Consider the following 23,177-nt stretch of genomic DNA (forward strand, 5'->3'; position numbering starts at 1 on the left):
ACTAACGGTAAGATTAACTTTATCTTATACATATCTATATAATTAAAATTATAATAATAGTATAAGGGTTGAATTTTAAACATTTAAAATTCTAGGGTTTGATTTGGAATTAAAGCATTCATAGGCAAAACTTTACAAATTCCAAAACTTGAGGGCAAATATTGAAACTTTTCAAAACTCTTGGATTTTCATAACTTATGAGTTTAATTAAAGTTTTTTAGAAAAAACTTTAATGAAAAGACTCTTGAACATCCATAACTTGAGGACAAGTTATGAAGTTCATAAAACTATTTATGCAAAAGAGGACTCTTCATTTGTGTAACCTATGGCACTTTTATGAGTTTTAAGATTCATAAATGTGACTTTTCATATAACTTGAGGACAAGTTACAAAAACACATTTTATGAACTAATTTTAGATCAATTTGGATTGAAAACAACTAACACATAATTTTTTCCATTAATCTAAATTAACTCATAAACAAGGTAACAAAAAAAAAACTTTTGGTAATCCATAACTTGAGGACAAGTTATGGAGTCCCTACAATTTCATTAAGATCAAGAATTACACTAACAAACAATTTGCACATAATTCCTACGATCTACCAAAACTCATAAGCATGAACAATCCATATCAACAATTTTCAAGAATCATATAAACATATATAAAACTTGAAACTTTGATAATAACTTTGAAATTGGTTTACCATAATCATTACCACATCAAAAACAGGTTTTATAAGTCCAAAACAGTTTAAGGTAATGATTCTACACCAATTCCAGCCTTAAAACTCGAAGATATGCTCTCAGGGGGTCCAACTCGTCGATTGCATGAACCAACTCGACGAGTTGGTTGATTTTACACATGGACTCGTCGAGTCCATCAGTGGACTCGGCGAGTCCCTAGCCCAGAACAACAAAAACTTCGATTTTCAGCAAATATAAGCACGTATAATTGAAAACAAGCCTAGGCTCTGATACCACTGTTGGGTTTTGAGCATTCTAACACTCCTAAGGTGTACATGCAACCCTAAATACCTTGGATGTAACGCCCGGGTTTCGGGGCTAAGCTTTAATAGATGATGTAATAGTCTAGGTCAACTATTGTAACTCTTTTTGAAGTAATAAAAATGAATTATTTGAGTATTATGTGAATTATGTGAATTTATGTGCTTTATACTTAATTATAAAGGTATAATTAATAAAGAATAAAAATAAGCGTCAAAATTAAAGTGTGAGATAAACCCGATATCTTTACATAAAGTGGTGGTGGTCGAAACAAGGATTCCGGGGATATAAAGAACGCCAAAATCTGACTTCGTATGAGGAAGTTATGATTTTTCTAAGATTTGGCATATCAGTGCACGACCCGAAACTCGAATTTTAGTTTGAGCGGTTTTTGGCTTACGCGACCTAAATAAGAGTTGAAGATCTCATTAATAGGAACTCAACGACAAAAATACAGACGAAAACGGAGTCCGTATGTAAAAGTTATGAATTTTACGCGGACATTTAACAGTGTAATCACCTCCTACTGTTAAATTTAAAATCGGTCGAGAATTAGCCGACGGAGTAAAAAGGAAAGTTGTAGATTTTATTTTTACCAACGCGTGGGTATAAATAACGTCAAAAACGGAGCTCGTATGCGAAGGTTATCGACGAAACTTAGTCTCTACTTTTCGAGCGCGACAAATTCGATACAGTTATGTAAATCCGAGATAGAATGAGAATTAGCCAACGGGGTCTAAATGAAAGTTGTAGTACTCGTAAATACCAACGCGTGGATATAAATAACGTCGGAAACGGAGCTCGTATGCGAAAGATATGGACGAAGCTTAGTCGCTACTCTTCGTGCGCGATAAATACGATACAGTTTTTGTAAATCTGAGATAGAAGGAGAATTAGCCGACGGGGTCTAAAGGAAAGTTGTAGTACTCGTAAATACCAACGCGTGGATATAAAGAACGTAGAAAACGGAGCTCGTTCGCGGAAGATACGGACGAAACTTAGGGGCTACTTTACTATAAAATCCCTATAAATAAATGGTGAACTCTTCATATTTTCTTCACACCATAAGCCTTTCTTTCTCTCTCTAACTTCTCTCTAGCCTCCCTAAACCCCTCCCAAGTCTAGAACCTCCCTAGCACGAGAAGGAAGCCCCGGAGCGCCCGACGGCTCCGAGAAGAAATGGTTTCGGGTCGGAAACGCTGCTCCAGCGAAGCCTGTTTTTAATAAAAACCCACTGTTTTGTCGAGGAAAATTGTTTTAAGAGTAACAAAGCGCTGTCCGAGTCCAGAGTCACCATCTTTTCAAGTGAGTGCATAGTCACTTTCATCTTACACATAGATATGAAGTATTTAATATAAATTACGTGCTATGTGTGCATATTGTCTGAATACTTGTTGTCTATGATGATGAAAGATTTTTATACATGTTTTAAATGATTTAAACTGTATATGTATTTTATATCTACAAAATGTTGGGGTAAAACATGGGTAGATCTAATAGACGATGTGTGATAAAATGATGAGAGGCCTCTATCTTGTTGTTGTTGATTCTGTCATCTAGCGGAGTATGGATGACAACCACGGACTCTTCTAGACATTCCAGTGGAACGCTAGCAGGCTCGCAACCTGTAGATGTTTGTGAACGATGTGTTCACCAGTGTACTCCATGCCCCTCATCGTTGCCTTTAGGACATTTATTGCTGAGGAACCCCCTTAGCAGTAGTGTCCATCCCGATGATGATCCTTAGGCTAGGTCCCTTATGATAGGTGTTTAGGGACGTAAAGTGAGGATAACAGGAACGGGTAATCGGGTTATTGTTGGTTGATGAAATTAATAAACTTATTTATTGTGGGTTGAAAACCCTATGTGCTCACCAGGCTCCCAAGTCTGACCCACTCAGTTTCTTGTATTACAGGTAGTGGTGCACGAGCATAGATATGATGTTTGGGATGAGAGATTACGGATATAGGCCTGCAGATATGAATAAATGTAGTAAGGCTTATATTGTACTGTTTATGCTTTTGATCTGTATCGAACATGACATCCCGAGGTTTTTAACGAAATACATTTCTACGGAAATGCTTTGATAAATCTTTATCATATTTTATTTTGGGAACAAATTCTGCAACACTTTTATTTAAAATGTTACTCTGATTTTTAAACAAATCATAAACAAAATCGGTCTTTTCTGGCCGTGAAAATGGGGATGTCACAGTTGGTATCAGAGCATTAGTTTAAGCGAACTAGGAATATGGATTTATTTCTAGACTTAAACTTAGAATGCTAAGCGATGATCGTGAAGAGTGTGTCTAATAAAATTTAGGTAATACACCTAAATAGACACAAGCACTAGCTAATTTAGGGAAAATACCTAACATGCTTTTATGTGATAAATGATTTATGATTGTAAATATATGATCCGATCTATGGTCTGTTGCCGACCGGATTTTGAAACCTTATGTGTTCAGGATTCTAAACGTACGACTACGATATTATAACTAACATGTAAACGTTTCGGAGCGATAAGGATGATTTATACGTCTATCGTAAATAAAGATTTCCATATCTTAATATTCTCGTCTCGAACTTCTACTTGGCGCCTACTAAATTCTCCATGGTTAACAAGTTTGCCCTCAGATTACCAGCGGACTTTGGTCCGATGGTCAAGCAAGCAACCACTCTGAAAGCCGCCATCTGGGCAGCTAAGAATGTGGAGACCCAGCAGAAGGAAAGGGGTCTGGAGAGGGACGAGGTTGGTGAGAAAAGGAAATTCGATGGATCCTCGAGGTCCAGCAAGAAGAGTAAATTCTCGAAGTCTGGTTCGAGAGGAGGAGGAGCCGAAGCAAAATGGTGCGACAAATGCAAGATGAAGCACCAAGGAAAATGTTACGGAGGGGTCACCTGTTTCAAGTGTGGAAAGCCCGAGCATTATGCCAACGAGTGCACGTTCACTAAGAAGGTCTGTTATGAGTGCAACGAGGAAGGGCACATTTCGAGGGACTGCCTGAAGAAGAACGGGGCAGGAAGACCCAACATTCCACCGAAGCCGAAGGCAAGAGCCTTCCAGATGACGCTCGAAGCTGCAAAGGAGGCAGCCGATGTCGCTTCAGGTACCTTCCTTGTAAATGGTTTGCCTGCCAATATACTGTTTGATTCTGGAGCAAACTACTCCTTTGTGTCACATAAGTTTGGTGGGAAACTAGCATTGCCCGTAGAAAAACTTGATAATGCCCTGGTTGTAGAAGTTGCCAGTGGAAAATTCGTACCTGTTAGTGATCGTATTAGGAACATCGTCATCGACCTAAATGGAAACGAATTCCACAAAGAGCTGTTGCCCATAGAGTTGAACGGTTTTGATATCGTTTTAGGAATGGATTGGCTTAGCGCCAACGACGCCGAGATACAATGCCGAAAGAAGATAGTAAGGGTGAACCCACCTGGAAAAGAGTCATTTATGGTGTATGGGGACAAACATAGAGTAAATTCTGGAATCATCTCCCTGATGAAAGCCAGGAAATGTTTGTCCAAAGGATGCGCATCATATTTGGCATTTTTGATCGATGCTAAGAAGGAAAAGAAGGAGGTGCAGAATATACCGGTTGTGTGTGATTATCCGGAAGTCTTTCCCGAAGATCTTCCTGGATTACCGCCTGATAGACAAGTAGAGTTCAGAATAGACTTGTTACCAGGAACAACACCGATAGCAAAAGCACCATACCGATTAGCACCGACGGAGATGAAGGAGCTCATGACGGAACTTCAGGAGTTGTTGGACAACAGTTTCATTCGACCTAGTTCATCACCCTGGGGAGCTCCGGTGCTATTCGTGAAGAAGAAAGACGGAAGCATGAGGATGTGCATAGATTATAAAGAGCTGAACAAGGCAACGGCGAAGAACAAATACCCATTGTCGAGGATTGATGACCTATTCGACCAGCTGCAAGGTTCGAGCTATTTCTCAAAGATCGATCTTAGGTCAGGATATCATCAGCTGAAGGTGAGAGAGCAGGATATCGAGAAGACTGCATTCAGAACAAAATATGGACACTACGAGTTCTTGGTTATGTCGTTTGAACTAACCAATGCTCCAGCAGTATTCATGGATTTGATGAACAGGGTTTGTAAACCATTCCTCGATAAATCCGTGATAGTGTTCATTGACGAAATTCTGATCTACTCGAAAAGCCAAGAGGAGCATGGCAAGCATCTACGAGAAGTGTTGGAAGTATTGAAGAAGGAGAAGTTGTATGCAAAGTTCTCCAAGTGTGATTTTGAAGTACAATTCTTGGGTCATGTGGTTAACCAGGAGGGAATAATGGTTGACCCAGCGAAAATCAAAGTTGTGATGAAGTGGGAACGTCCAAAGAGTCCCACAGAGATTCGAAGCTTTCTTGGATTAGCTGGATATTACCGAAGGTTTATCCAAGGCTTTTATTCGATAGCTGCTCCATTGACAGCTTTGACCCACAAAGGAGCTACTTATACATGGAGCGAGAAGCACGAAGAAGCATTCGAGAAGCTAAAGAAGAAGTTATGTGAAGCACCGATTCTTTCTCTACCCGATGGAGTTGAAGACTTCGCGGTCTATAGTGACGCATCTGGAGTCGGGTTGGGTTGTGTTCTGACCCAAAGAGAAAAGGTGATGGCATACGCATCTCGACAATCGAAGGAGCACGAAAAGAAGTACCCCACTCACGATTTGGAGTTGGCAGCGGTAGTTTTTGCTCTAAAGATTGATGGGTTTTGAGCATTCTAACACTCCTAAGTGTACATGCAACCCTAAATACCTTGGATCTATGTTTTCTCTATTATACATGCAATTATGAACTTTCCAAGGTATTACCCTATCTAGCATACAATACTTGATACTTGGGTAATCAAATGGATAGAATACATACCTTTGTTTGATGTAGCTTGTCTCCATGAAGCTTGAGTGCCTAGTGCCCCAAGTGTGACACCTCAAATGGTTCACACAACACCAAATGCACATGGAATGACTTGAGAGAAATGGAACACTCCTTGAAATCGTCTAGCCCTCATATTCACACATTAGTGCACGATTTCTTGAGCCATGGGATTCTTTTATATGGTGGCTATTAGGGTTACACCATGTAACTCATAACTTTACCCATTCCTTATGCTCCATGGATTTTAACCTCCATGGAGTATCCATGGGTCACCCCATGGACTTAGTCCAACATAAGGAATCGTGGATCACAAGCCCACATATATAAGAATGAATGATTTACACAATCAACCAATATATTTAATTAGTCTCCTTTTGATCACTTAATTAATTCCAAATTAATTCTTGATCAATACTAATTAAATAACCTTATTAATATATTAGAACTTATAATATATTAACCAACCTTAAGTGTTATTTCTCTCATTATAGTCTATCCAAATGCATGATGCCATGCAACCCAAATGGACCATGCCGGGTCGGGTCAAGTCTTACCAATTATAGTTATGGAATTAGACATTAATCCAACAGTCTCCCACTTGGATAAGTCTAAAACTATTATTGCGTATGACTTCAGGAACCGATCAGCAATCGTAGCTCTCAAAAGCTTCTGTCGAACTCTGACCTTGTCGATGAACTCTGACGTTTGTCAATGACTTGTCCATTAGATAAGGGATCATATATTCCTCCATTCTTGATATCATATGGACTGAGACATGGATTATCAATCATTCTCTCTGTCCATTTGTTGTTTCCCGATTTCCGATTCATGATGACTGACTGATTGAACAAATCAAATCAGTCCTGGCTTGGCCAAGCACTCACATGTATCATCTTTAAATCATCGAGGGGTCCACAGATATCGCTTTTATCCCGAAGGTAAAAGGAATGGATAAACTTCGACTCATATGGCTTGTTCTACTACTTGTTGAATCATACACAAAGGCACGTTTTATAACATCGAGTTACCGAATGCGTTTTCGTGCAATCAATGTACAACCAACTCATAGTAACAACTCATATCTCTAGGTTTGAAGAATATAAGATATTATCGTCTCATAATCACTCGTGATAAAATCCATGAAGTGATTCAAATGAGCGCGGGTTGAATCCAATACTCAGAACTTATGAGCACTCATGAGTGTTGTAGCACCACTTTGTCCACCAACTTGGACCTCTACAAACCAACCCATGACAGTCTTGATTCATATCTACTTCCAACATATGACCGACTGTGGATGGTTTGAATAACTTAATCATTCAGGAAGAGCGACTTAGTTATTCTGGAAGTCAAAACATGCAAAGTGAAACACAAGAATAAATGAATCAAATATGGTATCAAACCCTATGAATATAAATAAACACTTTTATTTATCACCATACTGATTACTCATTATTCATTGTTTCGGTTTTATCAACTTTATACTTGAGTTAAAAACACTAGTTGTCCCATGCTCCAAGCATGTACACTATGTTTTTCTTAAACAATAGCTTTGCCATACACCAAGTATGCACTCTATGTTTGTCTATGATCCTTACTTTGTGAAATAAACCAATTGAACATAATTTCAATGATTCTAATTTCACACTCCCAAATCCTTATCGAAAAATGTGAGAATTTCAAATTCCTATCATTTATCGAAATCTGTTTAGATTTTAAACTTAGATGCACTGACCCTCCTGTAATGAATATGTACAAAGTCACAAAGACTTGTCAACAGTCATTATAAGGTATTCCAATGGAGATCAACTCCATGGAAACTAAGTCTCATATTCAAAGTACATTGCTTTGGACATGCTTCTTGCATTAAGTTTTCTAATCTTACACAGATAACTTCCACCTATGGAGACAACTCCATATTCTCATTTTGACTATCACTTCTGAATAAGAGATGCCTCTTTTCAGAATATGTCAATATGGTCCTTCCAAAATTAGCACTATACTTCCAACTGTCCCTGAGCAACCAATCTTTGGTAAACCTCAGATTGTCCTCGACAATTGCTTAATCATTTTAGTCATATCCAATTCTAGACCTTTTCCCTTCTTAATGCCTCTGGGCATTTGGAAAAATTTAGAAATGACAAATATTATAGCACATGCAATCGATCCTGTACCCAAAGCAAATGGTACACGATTCATGATGTCTCACATAAAGACATGATTCTAGACCAGTCTTTTGCTACAATATTTTTATTTGCCATGTTTTCAAAATTTGACTATGAAGAGGGATTCCGTAATCATAATCGAATTTTGAGAACGCAATATATAGAATTTCCTTAAGTTGAACCAATCCAACATGAAATTTATATATATATTCTTGACTAAAGATGATTAAGGTCTCAATCTAAGCCTTTAGAACTGAAATGAAGTATATCCTCTTCCTTAATTATAGCAAAACAACTTTTTCAATCCCTGCAGCCTCACGAATTGAAACTTTTGTTTTCTATAATTAACATTGCTAACTTGCAACACTAACAATAATTATCATGCTCCCACTAACATGATGATTATTAGCATAACACTTATGCTCCCACTAGCTTTGACATGTACTCAGAAATCAGCTGGACTTCTAGAAATCAATACTTTATTGCCTTCCTTACCAAAGTTCAGATTTCTGATACGAGATGCTTTGATAAAACTTTATCAAAATCATACACCTTTCCTTAGATAGCATGCATGTGTGTCTAAACAATTTTAGAACTATGAAAAGGGATGTCGTAATCATAGTCTCAATTGTTTAGACCTTTTGCCATCTGCTTCAAATCTACTTGGTGGAAGTGTTTCCTCACCATCATTTTCATGAATCGGAGAGAAACCTTATGACCCTTAGATTTTATGGTGTATGTGTTCTTATCCATGTGAATCGTCAAAACCATAGTCACAAGACAAGGATAATGACAAATCCAAACTCATATGGAATGAACTTATGCAATCTTAACTTCTTGCCACCTGGCAGTACAGGGCCTGCCATTGCTTCCAAGTTGTTATGCAACCAATTGAGAACTTTCAGAACTCCTATGCAAAGCCAACTTTAACTGGAATGGGCACAGACTATGTCAACACGATAGGTTATAAACCTCAAGTCGTGTGCTAGTGAAGAACCTCAGATTTTATTCTTGATTAGTTCTTGAAATTCTTTTTAGGATCTTTAAGACTCCCACTATCCTTTTGACATATAAGAATATCTTGCCAAATATTCAAGAGATAGTGCGGATTCTTTATCAAGACAAACACTTCACACAATTGGCCTTAGTTGGTCTTTGTTTTATCCAAAACATCACAACTTACCAATTTCAAATGTACAAGAGTAGGACACTTTTACTCTTACATTTGACAAGTGTTTTAAACCTTTCTTTAAGATATGTCACTCAAGTTACAATCTTGGAGTATGACTCTAAGAATTGTTTTGGAACGAAGTATGACTCATCTTCCTGATCTAACCATTTCAACAATTCATGACTCCTCTTCTTAGTCATAAGAATGCACTAAGATGACCTTTAGAGGACTAATTGTGATATGATTTCTAAATCATTAAGATGATCACAAACATGATACTAAAGTACTCTCCCATCTTTTCAGATTTGAGAAACATTTATCTTTCTGCCTAATTTGATTCTTCCCATTCGTTCGGCCATACATTGAATCTTTTCCAATGTTTCAGAATTATACTTAGACTTGTAAGTATAACCATATTTACTAAGCTTTAGTAAATCATGACGAATAGTCTTATCGATCTTTTGTGGTGGACTTGACCAGTGCACAAGAATGTGTACTCGATCCTTTAGTCCTTCACTTGACTCACACATCCATGTGAACAAGTAATTAGTCTTGATTTTCCAATGCTTGAATGGTCTCATTCATCATACTATTCAACTTGCATGATTCCAAGTTTCGGTCCAATTGAAACTTGGGCGATGAGGAACTTTCCTGATTTGGTAAATTTAGACACTACCACAAGTGAAAGAATCAAATCCATTTTCCAATATTGCTGTCAGTGGAATCATATAAGCAACAATTTTCCACAAATGCCATTGTAAGGATACTTCAAATAAATAAAATTAAACAATTTTCTTTTATTTTAAAACTTTGCGGAAAAACTTATCCTTACAATCCACATGGAAAATTGTTGTTATCTATTCCTTGCTCAAAATTCTGATGCGATCGAAATCCACCTTCGCGATCAGAATCAACATATACTTCCTTTAAGATTTCTCTCTATTCTTTGATTCTTAAAACATCAACATGTGACCCAGTTACATCATGTAATGAGGATCTCAGAATAGAACTTAACAGAGTTAGATAATGGGTTCTACCTGATGTAGAGTCAAACTTATTGACTTTAACATCCTTAGGTTAATTTGGCAGCTTTGCAATCAACGCCCCTTCCTTTGGCAAAATAAACATATGGACCCTTTGGTAATGGGACTATCTCAGAATTAGACTTTCTCTTTACCATTTGGTCAACCGGGTTGACTATGGCCAATCCCTTTCCATTGGGAAGAGAATGCTTTTTCTGGATTTCCAGTGTCACCATTGTCACTGTCCATAAAGTTTTTGGGAAGTTGATCTTCTAATCAAATTTGCTTTACTATCGTTCCAAATCATTGCTGATTCAGCAGCACCAAGCAAATAGATATGATCATTAAGGTTCATGTCATAGTCTGTTTCATAGTAGTCCCAAAGGAACTCACTATGTTACTTAGAAAGTGATTGAACATCCAACTTTCTCAAGACTTTGACACCCAACTCTCCCAGCTTGTCAATATGTGACTTCATCTCTAAGATGTGATCACACATAGATCTTGCTTGCCATTAGGGCTTGAGTGACCTTGAACTTGTGGGTTAGGGAGAATAATTGGAGGAAGTGGAGGAAGTAAAGTTCCAAGAGATTTGGGAAGATCATAGATGTCTGAACTAGACATCTTTTGGGAGATATTCAAGATAGTTGATCTAAAGTCCTTAATATAACACCCAATATGAAATATTAAGGCTAGGATCCAACAACCTATTTATAACTGGAAGAGGGATGCCGTAATCCGAGTTATAAAATAGTTGAAGGTAGGTAAATGACGATTTACCAATTTCCACCATGAAAAACGAAATAATGTAATTAGGTTTTTAATTGGATTTGAAACTCCTAGATCTTTTGAGATTCATTGAACTTTTCAATGGCATGTTTCAATCTCGAGTGTGCCCTTCAGGTTTTGTGACTGGGATGCCGAGGATCACAAAACAAGGTGTGAAGTAACCATGCAAATATACTTGGTACCCTTAATATTTATCCCTCAATCGATGTGCCGGTTAACCACACGAGCTCCACCGATACTATGATAAATATTAAGTTACCCTTTGCCTACTTTGTTAAATCCAGGTTAGTGTGCCGGTTAACCACACACGCTCCACTAACGGTTTAAACAAAGTGCAAAGTGTAATTTCATGGATTAGCACCTTATTCACATTTTCCTAAGTAACTAAGATTGGGAATTTATAAGTGTTTAGTTACTTAGTATTTATCATTAATACTTTTAATGAAGGGAGAATTATAGTCCTTGTCCTAGCCGTTCGGCTAACGACCCTCCACCAGTCAAGGAAGCGGTGGGTGAGAGTGGACACCCATTAAACTGCCATTTTATAGGCAGTAACCTTATACCCCCCTTATAGACCGGCTTCGTGAATGAGGCCTACTAATGGTAAGACTGACTTGCTTTTATACATATATTTATTATTAACTTATAATACTATAAAGTATAAGGGTTGAATTTTAACTTTTAAAATTCTAAGGGCTAACTTGGAATTAAAGTATTCATGGGGAAAACTTTACAAATTCCAAAACTTGAGGGCAAGTTTTGAAAATATTCAAAACTAATTAATTCCATAACTTATGTGTTTAAAGTAGTTTTAATTAAAAAAAAAACTCTTCAAGTTCCATAACTTGAGGACAAGTTATGGAAGACTTTAAACTAATAAAAGAATGTAACTTTTCTTTATTTTTGTAACTTATGGAACTAATTAAGGTTACACATTTTATCATTTAATGAAGTGACTCTTGAACCTCCATAACTTGAGGACAAGTTATGGAGTCATAAAACCATTTAATGAGGACAAGACTCTTCATTTTTGTAACCATTGCCAACTTTTTATGAGTTTTATGAAACTTAAATGTGACTTTTCATATAACTTGAGGACAAGTTACAAAAACACACTTTAGAATCAACTCTTACATTAAAATGGATTGAAAACACATAATCAATTAACTTTTCTATTAATCCAATAAACTCATATGAACAAAGATAATTCACATCAATTTTTTTTTCAAGTAATTAGCATAACTTTTAAACTAATACAAAACATGAATCTATTGACAATTATCTTTGAAATTGGATTAGCATGAACATTACCACATCAAAAACAAGTTTATAAGTCCAAAAACATCTAAGGGTAATGTTCCTACTCCATTTCTAGCCAAAACAGTCGAATATATGCTGTCAGGGGTTCCAAAATTCGATTTTTCAGCTAATTTTGCAAGTATAACAAGAAAACAAGCCTTGGCTCTGATACCACTGATGGGTTTTGAGCATTCTAACACTCCTAAGTGTACATGCAACCCTAAATACCTTGGATCTATGTTTTCTCTATTATACATCTAATTATGAACTTTCCAAGGTATTACCCTATCTAGCATACAATACTTGATACTTGGGTAATCAAATGGATAGAATACATACCTTTGTTTGATGTAGCTTGTCTCCATGAAGCTTGAGTGCCTAGTGCCCCAAGTGTGACACCTCAAATGGTTCACACAACACCAAATGCACATGGAATGACTTGAGAGAAATGGAACACTCCTTGAAATCGTCTAGCCCTCATATTCACACATTAGTGCACGATTTCTTGAGCCATGAGATTCTTTTATATGGTGGCTATTAGGGTTACACCATGTAACTCATAACTTTACCCATTCCTTATGCTCCATGGATTTTAACCTCCATGGAGTATCCATGGGTCACCCCATGGACTTAGTCCAACATAAAGAATCTTGGATCACAAGCCCACATATATAAGAATGAATGATTTACACAATCAACCCATATATTTAATTAGTCTCCTTTTGATCACTTAATTAATTCCAAATTAATTCTTGATCAATACTAATTAAATAACCTTATTAATATATTAGAACTTATAATATATTAACCAACCTTAAGTGTTATTTCTCTCATTATAGTCTATCCAAATGCATGATGCCATGCAACCCAAATGGACCATGCCGGGTCGGGTCAAGTCTTACCAATTATAGTTATGGAATTAGACATTAATCCAACAAAGATATGGAGGCATTACCTCTATGGAACGAAGTGCAAACTTTTCACTGATCATAAGAGTCTCCAGTATCTCTTTAATCAGAAGGAGTTGAACATGAGGCAACGACGCTGGCTAGAGTTACTCAAGGACTACGACTGTGAGATACTTTACCAACCCGGTAAAGCAAATGTTGTTGCTGATGCTCTCAGTCGAAAAGTCAACCTTGAGAGAAAAAGGCCAAGAGCGTTGAGAATAGAAGTTGTCTCGACGATTGTGGAAAGTATCAGGAAAGCTCAAGAAGAAGCTTCAGAGAAGAATGACCGAAAAGAAGAACGTTTGGGCAAAACGTTAGTGTTCGGTACAAACAGTCAAGGATTGAAGGTATTCCAAGATAGGATTTGGGTACCTAAGACGGGAGGGATAAGAGATCTTCTGATGGAAGAAGCTCACAAGACCATTTGCTCGATTCATCCTGGTAGCACAAAAATGTATAGGGACCTAAAACCCTACTACTGGTGGCCGACGATGAAACTCGACGTTGCGAAGTATGTGGCCGAGTGTGTGACATGTGCGAGAGTTAAGGCACAACATCAGAAACCGTATGGGAGTTTAGAACCTTTACCTGTACCCATGGGTAAATGGGAAGACATCACCATGGATTTTGTGACTAAACTGCCCAGGACGAAGAACGGTCACGACATGATTTGGGTGGTCGTGGATCGTTTCACTAAGAGTGCACACTTTATAGCAGCCAACGAGAGGTGGTCTATGGATAAGCTTGCAAATGCTTACGTGAAGGAAGTGGTAAGACTTCACGGTGTTCCTCTGACGATTGTATCAGATCGTGATAGTTGTTTCACGTCAAGGTTTTGGAGAAGTCTACAAGAGGAATTAGGTACGAAGTTGTGTTTGAGTACGGCTTACCATCCACAGACTGATAGCCAAAGCGAAAGAACGATTCAAACACTAGAAGATATGCTGAGAGCATGCACAGTTCCAATGGAACTGGGACGAGCGCTTACCTATGGTAGAGTTTTCCTACAACAATAGTTTCCACTCGAGCATCAAGATGGCACCTTATCAAGCTTTGTACGGACAGAAGTGTCGTACGCCATCTTGTTGGCTTGAGACTGGAGAGAAGCAGTTTATGGGCCCTGAGATAGTCCATGAGACTACTGAAAAGTTAAAGGTGATCAGGGAAAGGATGTTAGCAGCTCAGGATCGTCAGAAGAGCTATGCTGACAAGAAAAGACGACTGATGACTTTTGAAGTTGGAGATTCCGTTTTGCTTAAAGTCTCGCCGTGGAAAGGACTTATAAGATTCGGAAAATGAGGGAAGCTGAGTCCAAGGTTTATTGGATCGTTCAAAGTTCTTCAGAGGGTTGGGAACCAAGCTTACAAGCTCGAATTACCCGAAGAACTAGATGGTATTCATAACACCTTTCATGTGTGTTATTTGAGGAAGTTCACGGGAGAAGTTCCCGACATAATTCCAATCTCAGAGTTAAGGATGGATGAAAATAAGAGGCTCATCGAAGAGCCCGATGCAATTGTTGACCGTAAGACTAAGAAGTTACGACGCAAGATGGTCGACTTAGTGCTAGTCTGATGGAAACATTCGAATGGGCCGAATCTCACTTGGTAAACAGAGAGTGACATGATGAGTCGCTATCCACATCTGTTTGCTGATGCATGATTCCGGGATGGAATCATCCTAAGGGGGAAAGAATTGTAACGCTCGGGTTTCGGGGCTAAGCATTAATAGATGATGTAATAGTCTAGGTCAACTATTGTAACTCTTTTTGAAGTAATAAAAATGAATTATTTGAGTATTATGTGAATTATGTGAATTTGTGTGCTTTATACTTAATTATAAAGGTAAAATTAATAAAAAATAAAAATAAGCGTCAAAATTAAAGTTTGAGATAAACCCGATATATTTACATAAAGTGGTGGTGGTCGAAACAAGGATTCCGGGGATATAAAGAACGCCCAAATCTGACTTCGTATGAGGAAGTTATGATTTTTCTAAGATTTGGCATATCAGTGCACGACCCGAAACTCGAATTTTAGTTCGAGCGGTTTTTGGCTTACGCGACCTAAATGAGAGTTGAAGATCTCATTAATAGGAACTCAACGACAAAAAGACAGACGAAAACGGAGTCCGTATGTAAAAGTTATGAATTTTACGCGGACATTTAACAGTGTAATCACCTCCTACTATTAAATTTAAGATCGGTCGAGAATTAGCCGATGGAGTAAAAAGGAAAGTTGTAGATTTTCTTTTTACCAACGCGTGGATATAAATAACATCAAAAACGGAGCTCGTATGCGAAAGTTATGGACGAAGCTTAGTCTCTACTTTTCGAGCGCGACGAATTCGATACAGTTTTGTAAATCCGAGATAGAATGAGTATTAGCCAACGGGGTCTAAATGAAAGATGTAGTACTCGTAAATACCAACGCGTGGATATAAATAACGTCGGAAACGGAGCTCGTATGCGAAAGATATGGACGAAGCTTAGTCGCTACTCTTCGTGCGCGATAAATGCGATACAGTTTTTGTAAATCTGAGATAGAAGGAGAATTAGCCGATGGAGTCTAAATGAAAGTTGTAGTACTCGTAAATACCAACGCGTGGATATAAAGAACGTAGAAAACGGAGCTCGTACGCAGAAGATACGGACGAAACTTAGGGGCTACTTTACTATAAAATCCCTATAAATAAAGGGTGAACTCTTCATATATTCTTCACACCATAAGCCTTTCTTTCTCTCTCTAACTTCTCTCTAGCCTCCCTAAACCCCTCCCAAGTCTAGGGAACCTCCCTAGCACGAGAAGGAAGCCCCGGAGCGCCCGACGGCTCCGAGAAGAAAAGGTTTCGGGTCGGAAACGCTGCTCCAGCGAAGCCCGGGTTTTAATAAAAACCCGCTGTTTTGTCGAGGAAAATTGTTTTAAGAGTAACGAAGCGTTGTCCGAGTGCAGAGTCACCATCTTTTCAAGTGAGTGCATAGTCACTTTCATCTTACACATAGATATGAAGTATTTAATATAAATTACGTGTTATGTGTGCATATTATCTGAATACTTGTTGTCTATGATGATGAAAGATTTTTATACATGTTTTAAATGATTTAAATTGTATATGTATTTTATATCTACAAAATGTTGGGGTAAAACACGGGTAGATGTAATAGATGATGTGTGATAAAATGATGAGAGGCCTCGATGTTGTTGTTGTTGATTCTGTCATCTAGCGGAGTATGGATGACAACCACGGACTCTTCTAGACAGTCCAGTGGAACGCTAGCAGGCTCGCAACATGTAGGTGTTTGTGAACGATGTATTCACCGGTGTACTCCATCCCCCTCATGGTTGCCTTTAGGACATTTATTGCTGAGGAACCCCCTTAGCAGTAGTGTCCATCCCGATGATGATCCTTAGGCTAGGTCCCTTATGATAGGTGTTTAGGGACGTAAAGTGAGGATAACGGGAACGGGTAATCGGGTTATTGTTGGTTGATGAAATTAATAAACTTATTTATTGTGGGTTGAAAACCCTATGTGCTCACCAGGCTCCCAAGCCTGACCCACTCAGTTTCTTGTATTACAGGTAGTGGTGCACGAGCATAGATATGATGTTTGGGATGAGAGATTACGGATATAGTCCTGTAGATATGAATAAATGTAGTAAGGCTTATATTGTACTGTTTATGCTTTTGATCTGTATCGAACATGACATCCCGAGGTTTTTAACGAAATACATTTCTACGGAAATGCTTTGATAAATCTTTATCATATTTTATTTTGGGAACAAATTCCGCAACACTTTTATTTAAAATGTTGCTCTGATTTTTAAACAAAGCATAAACAAAATCGGTCTTTTCTGGCCGTGAAAATGGGGATGTCACATTGGATCTATGTTTTCTCTATTATACATGCAAATATCAATTTTCCAAGGTATTACCCTAACTAGCATACAATCATATGTAATAGGATAACCAAACTAGATAGAATACATACCTCTTTGTTGTAGCTTGATTCCATGAAGCTTAAGAGCCTAGCGCCCCAAGTGTGACACCTCAAATGGTTCATACAACATCATGAACATCTTGGAATAACCATGATAGAGGATACTTGACTCATAGAAATCGGCTTGCCCTCTTGTGTCTGCACTAGTGCCAATTTCACCAACCAATGAGGTCTTTATATAGTGTGCACATTAGGGTTACACCATGTAACCCATGACTTTACCCATTCCTTATACTCCATGGGTTTTAACCTCCATGGAGTATCCATGGGTCACCACATGGGTTAAACCCAACATAAGGAATCATGGATCATAAGCCCACATATATAAAAATGAATGATTTACACAATCAATCCCCATATATTTAATTAGTCTCTTTTTGATCACTAAATTAATTCAAAATAAATTCTTGATCAATACTAATTAAATAATATGATTTCATATTAATATATTAGAACTTATAATATATTAATATGTCACAAATATCCTCTTCTCACAAAAGGTCTATCCAAATGTCCCGATGCCATACAACCCAAATGGACCATGCCGGGTCAGGTCAAGTATATACCAATTATACTTATGGACTTAAACACTAATCCAACACATACATCTCCATACTCGAGTACTTGTTGATCAAACGCCTTATGAAAAACTCAAGGGTAAGAAACCAAATCTTGAAGACTTACATATATTTGGTTGTCTCGCCTATGCAAAAGTTGAACCCGTCAATCTAAAGAAGCTAGATGCAAGATCGAGAACACTAGTATATCTAGGAAAAGAACGAGGTTCGAAATCTTATCGTCTATTTAACCTAACAAACCAAAGAATTATGATAAGTTGGGATGTCACTTTTGATGAGACAAAAGGTTGGACATTGAATATATCGACAAATAGTGAAATAGATGCTCTAGGCTCATTCACAATATTATGGAATACTCAAAAAGACGAAGCAATACGAACAGAGGACACAATAGCCCACGACGAGATGGATTCTAGACAAATAACTGATCCAACTGATCAAGAAACAACTATTAATCAGACGACGTGCCTAAGACAATCTCAAAGGCAATTTATGCTTCCAAGACGACTCCAAAATGACTGAATTATCTGGGTTTCCAAGAAGAGCACAAAATGACCATGTATTGCTTATTGATCAAGACTATGAAGAACTTCTATTAGCAACAACCGAGAACCTGCAACTTTTGAAGAAGCTAGAGTTCAAACAGAGTGGGATAAATCAATGGATTCTGAGATTGAATCAATAAACAAAAATAATACGTGGAAGCTAGTTGAGAAACCAAACAGAGTAAGCCTTCAGTTGCTTCTTCGATGTTCATATCTTGGATGGAGTGCAATAAAGTTTACAAATAAGCAAAAAACTAACTTATGTTGAATTTCCATCAAAGTTTGTTTGGAAGCTTGATTCAAAAACTTGGAAGCCAAGGAGGTTGGATATTCGATTGGCAGAATTCATTCAGTGTCACCTAATCTTGGCGAAGCATATTTCTTAAGAATTCTTTTAAACAAAGTGAAAGGACTAAAATCATTTAAAAAAATCTGCATGGTTAATGGTGAAATATGTCATTCATTTATAGATGCATGTTATGCTCTTGGCCTTTTAGATGATGATAAAGAATACATCGAAGATATTAAGGAAACAAGTCAGTCTGGATCCGATTATTACTTACGGTTCTTATTCGCTACCATGTTATTATCTCACAGCTTGTCTAGCACGGATGTTGTGTGGGAAAATACATGGGGATACTTGTCATATGGAATTCTGTACACCCAACAACAAAGATTAAAATCTCCAGGTATTATAATATTCTTTACTTATTTATTTTAAAATACATATTTAAATCAATATACAATATTAATTTATTTCAAGAACAAATTTGCTTTTTTTTTTTGTAATTATTATACCAATTTTATTTCAGGTTTATCACTTAATGAAGATCAAACTAAGAACATGAATTTGTTCGAGATTGAACAAATTTTACTTCGTAACAATTCAAGTCTCAAAAAATTTACAAGGATACCTTTGCCCGCTGATGATTCTGTATCCTCTTCAAACAATCGTCTTATCAGTGAGGAGCTAGATTATGACATACCAAATTTAAAGAACGAGTCTGATCGGCTTTCTATTGCATTAACATCTGAGCAACAAAACATTTTTGATAATATGATGACTGCAATAAACAATAATGAAGGATGTGTTTTCTTTGTCTACGGTTATGGTGGAACAGTTAAAACCTATCTTTGGAAGACATTATATGCCGCAGTTAGATGTAATGCCCAAATTGTTTTAAATGTTGCTTCAAATGGGATTGCTTCTTTATTATTAACCGGTGGCAAGACGGCACATTCACGGTCTATAATTCCTTTGGTTCTTACTAAGGTAACCAGATAGTGAACTCGCCAGTTTATTACAAAAAACATCATTAACCATTTGGGATGAAGCACCCATGATTCACAAGCATGCATTTGAAGCTTTAGATCGAACTTTGAAAGATGTATTCAAGTGTTATAATCCTAGAAACTCAACTTTACCATTTGGAGGGAAAGTGATTGTTTTTGGAGGAGATTTTAGAAAAATTATGCCTATTATCCCAAGTGGTAGTAGACAAGACATTGTCAATGCTTCCTTAAGTTCATCATATTTATGGAAATAATGCAAAGTCTATAAACTAACCAAGAATATGAGGTTAACTGTCGGAAGTGATACATCTATTATTCAACAAACAATGGATTTTGCAAAATAGATTTTGGATATAGGAGAAGGGAAACTTGGTAGTTCTAACGATGACGAAGTGATTATTGATATTCCGGAGGATCTTCTAATTAATGATCCTTATGATCCTATTGGTTCATTAATCAATTTTGTATATCCTTCAATTCTTGAAGATTCTAACATTCCAGAATATTTTCAAGAAAGAGCAATACTTGCTCCTAAAAATGAAGTTGTCGGAAAAATAAATGATTGTTTGCTAACATTATTTCCAGGATATGAAGTTGAATATCTAACTTCAGATAAATTATGTCAATCTGAGTTTGTCCATGATCACTTTGATACCAATTTATACTCACCTGATGTTTTAAATGGTCTTAAAGTTTCAGGTTTCCCTAATCATAAGTTAGTTTTGAAAGTTGGGGTTCCAGTTATGTTACTGAGAAACATTGATAAAAAAAAGGGCTTATGTAATGGTACTAGACTACATGTGATATCTTTGGGCAAACGTGTTATTGAGGCAGTTATTATATCAGGAAGTACTATTGGAAATCAGACCTTTATTCCAAGAATGACCTTAACACCATCTGAAAAAAATATCATTCAGATTCCAAAGAATACAATTTTCATTAGCTGTTTGTTTTGCAATGACAATTAACAAGAGCCAAGGAATGTCCTCTAAGGTTGGTTTGTTTTTGAAAGATCCGGTTTTTACACATGGTCAATTGTATGTTGCCCTATCTAGATTTCAAAGTAGAGAAATATTAAAATTGTTAATTTTAGATAAGTATGGTAAACTTACAAATAAAACTTCTAATGTTGTTTATAAAGAAGTTTTTAGAAATTTGTAAATTGTTTGTAAAATATTATTTCTCATAACATATTTTATTATTATTGTTAATAAGACTTTGTTAATTTTTCTTTTATAATTCTTTATTTTTTATAATATATGTTTATTTTAACAACTTAATTTTCTGATTTATATACCAATTTTAATTTACTTCACTTATTGATGTTGTTTTATTTTTATAATAAATTTAATATTTCATTGTATTATATCGTAATTTTTTTTATTTTATTCACAAATAAAAACTATATAATATATATTGAAAACTAATTTCACATACTTATTTGAATCAACGATTTTAATTTTACATAACTATATAAATTAGTTATTGATTAATAATTTATTTACATTATTTGATTAATAATTTTGACTTTTTAGTATGAAAATGTAATTAATTTTTGCAACTGTAGTTCCATCGGTTATAAACTAGTTGTTAAGTGTTATAAACTAGTTGTTAAGTATATAGATTTACTATTTTATATATTAATGATGTTATCAATTGAAAATATATTGTTAGTAAACGTCTCATGATGTTTTCACCTAACTTATTAAATGTACGTAACATCAAAATTTTTTGGAAATACATAACATCAAAATTTTTTGGAAATAAATATGAATCAAGTTTCATGGGTTATTTTCACTATATCTGAATATTTGGGAACACAATTGTTTACAAGTTTTCAGCAGATGGTTTTTTTTTCACTATATTTCTTTTTCTAGCATTTGAATGTCGACTTCTTTCATTGGTTTTGAGTGTATGTGTCGACCATTTTATGCAAGTTTTTATCATGGTGGTAGTATTCAATTTGAGGAAGGAGCGATTTGGTGGACAATGTCATACAATTATAGTTACATATATGATAAGGCTTATTTCTTGATATGGTTTACTCAATCCTACAAGTAGACAAATAATATTTGATTTAGAGAAGTGGTTTATACACAACAATTTATGTTTTAGAGGATTGTACATTACAACATTTTAAAACATACGTTGTTATGTATGAAGAAAAATTGTTGTGTAATGTGAATATTTTTGACTTAATGAAATCTTTTCTGAGTTCATGTATTTGTTTGTTTGAAGTCATATTATAGTTGTTTATAATATATATATATATATATATATATATATATATATATATATATATATATATATATATATGCTTAAGTTATTCTATTCTAACTAATTATTGTGCGGATATCGTATGCTATGAGAATGATAAAGAAAATATGTTGTTTGATAATATAAATACGTTCAATCTTACATAACTATTGTCATTAACACACATTCTCACTAATTAAATCGTCTATAAGGTTATTATACACTTATTATTATTATTCTAATTTCTGTCAGAATGTTTGTCAGAATGTTTATTGGGCCGTATTCTGTCAGAATGAAAATTAGTGAAAAACGATATGTGAGAACAAAAAAAAATAATAATTAGCGAGAATGCATGAAAATGTGTAAGTCCCCAAATCTGCTTGTGTATCAATCAGATCCGTTTGATGGTGCGGAATCCCAATCAAACGGATGATTTCAGATCTAATAGAATAGAAGGAGAAGAAGAAGATGAATCTATGATGTATTCAAGATTGGAATGATGAACAATACACAAGATTCACACACACTTTCTTCTCTCTAGTTTCTCTCACACCTTAGAATGCACACACTTAAGCTCCTTACACTTTCTTCTAGCCGTACACTCCTCTACACATTACATCTATTTATATGGACCTCCAGCCGTACACGTGTGTACAACCGCACACCCTGTGTACGGCCGTACACAGGGTGTGCGGCCGTACACACGTGTACGGCCGTACACAGCTACAAAATTACGGAAAAGTACATTTTCTTAGAAAAGCAAAGTATAAACCATATTTTGACCCAACAATCTCCCCCTTGGTTTATAGCTTTCTTTTCTAACTGACCCAACAAACTCCCCCTAAAAAGTAGCTGGCTTTTCTTGTTAATCTTCATCGGGAGCTTCGCTTCAGCATTTATCTTCAAATTCTTCACAACTTCAAGATGAACTTGATGAATCTTCAACGAATGACTTCATCTTCAGCAGTTGGGCATTTCTTCAAGATTTGACTCTGAACGCACATTGGGTGAGGAGGCTTGATGTACTGATTCTTGAAAGATAGCGCTTTCAGCTTGAGAATCTTCAGAGAGAACAGCGGAGAGAAATAATCTTCTGGATCACTTCAGCAGGTTCAAGATAGCAGGAGACTGATTGAGGAGGTTTCAATGCAATCCGTCACATAATCTTCAAGAACAACTTCACCTTGCTTCTGGGGTT

At 36.3% G+C, this 23,177-nt stretch overlaps 1 protein-coding gene across 1 annotated transcript; it reads left to right on the forward strand.

The window, feature by feature from the left end:
- Positions 1-18,134: 18,134 nt before the first annotated feature.
- On the forward strand, positions 18,135-20,691 carry LOC145158234 (uncharacterized). The gene is made up of 6 exons (XM_079077158.1): positions 18,135-18,370; positions 18,485-18,611; positions 18,712-18,784; positions 18,901-19,119; positions 19,243-19,703; positions 20,068-20,691. The coding sequence occupies exons 1-6, from the start codon at positions 18,135-18,137 to the stop codon at positions 20,689-20,691; spliced, it is 1,740 nt and encodes a 579-aa protein (XP_078933284.1).
- The last annotated feature ends 2,486 nt before the right edge of the window (positions 20,692-23,177 follow it).

Source organism: Lactuca virosa, chromosome 2 (assembly GCF_052849685.1).
Source record: "Lactuca virosa cultivar CGN04683 chromosome 2, Lactuca_virosa_CGN04683_v6, whole genome shotgun sequence".
NCBI lineage: Eukaryota > Viridiplantae > Streptophyta > Magnoliopsida > Asterales > Asteraceae > Lactuca > Lactuca virosa.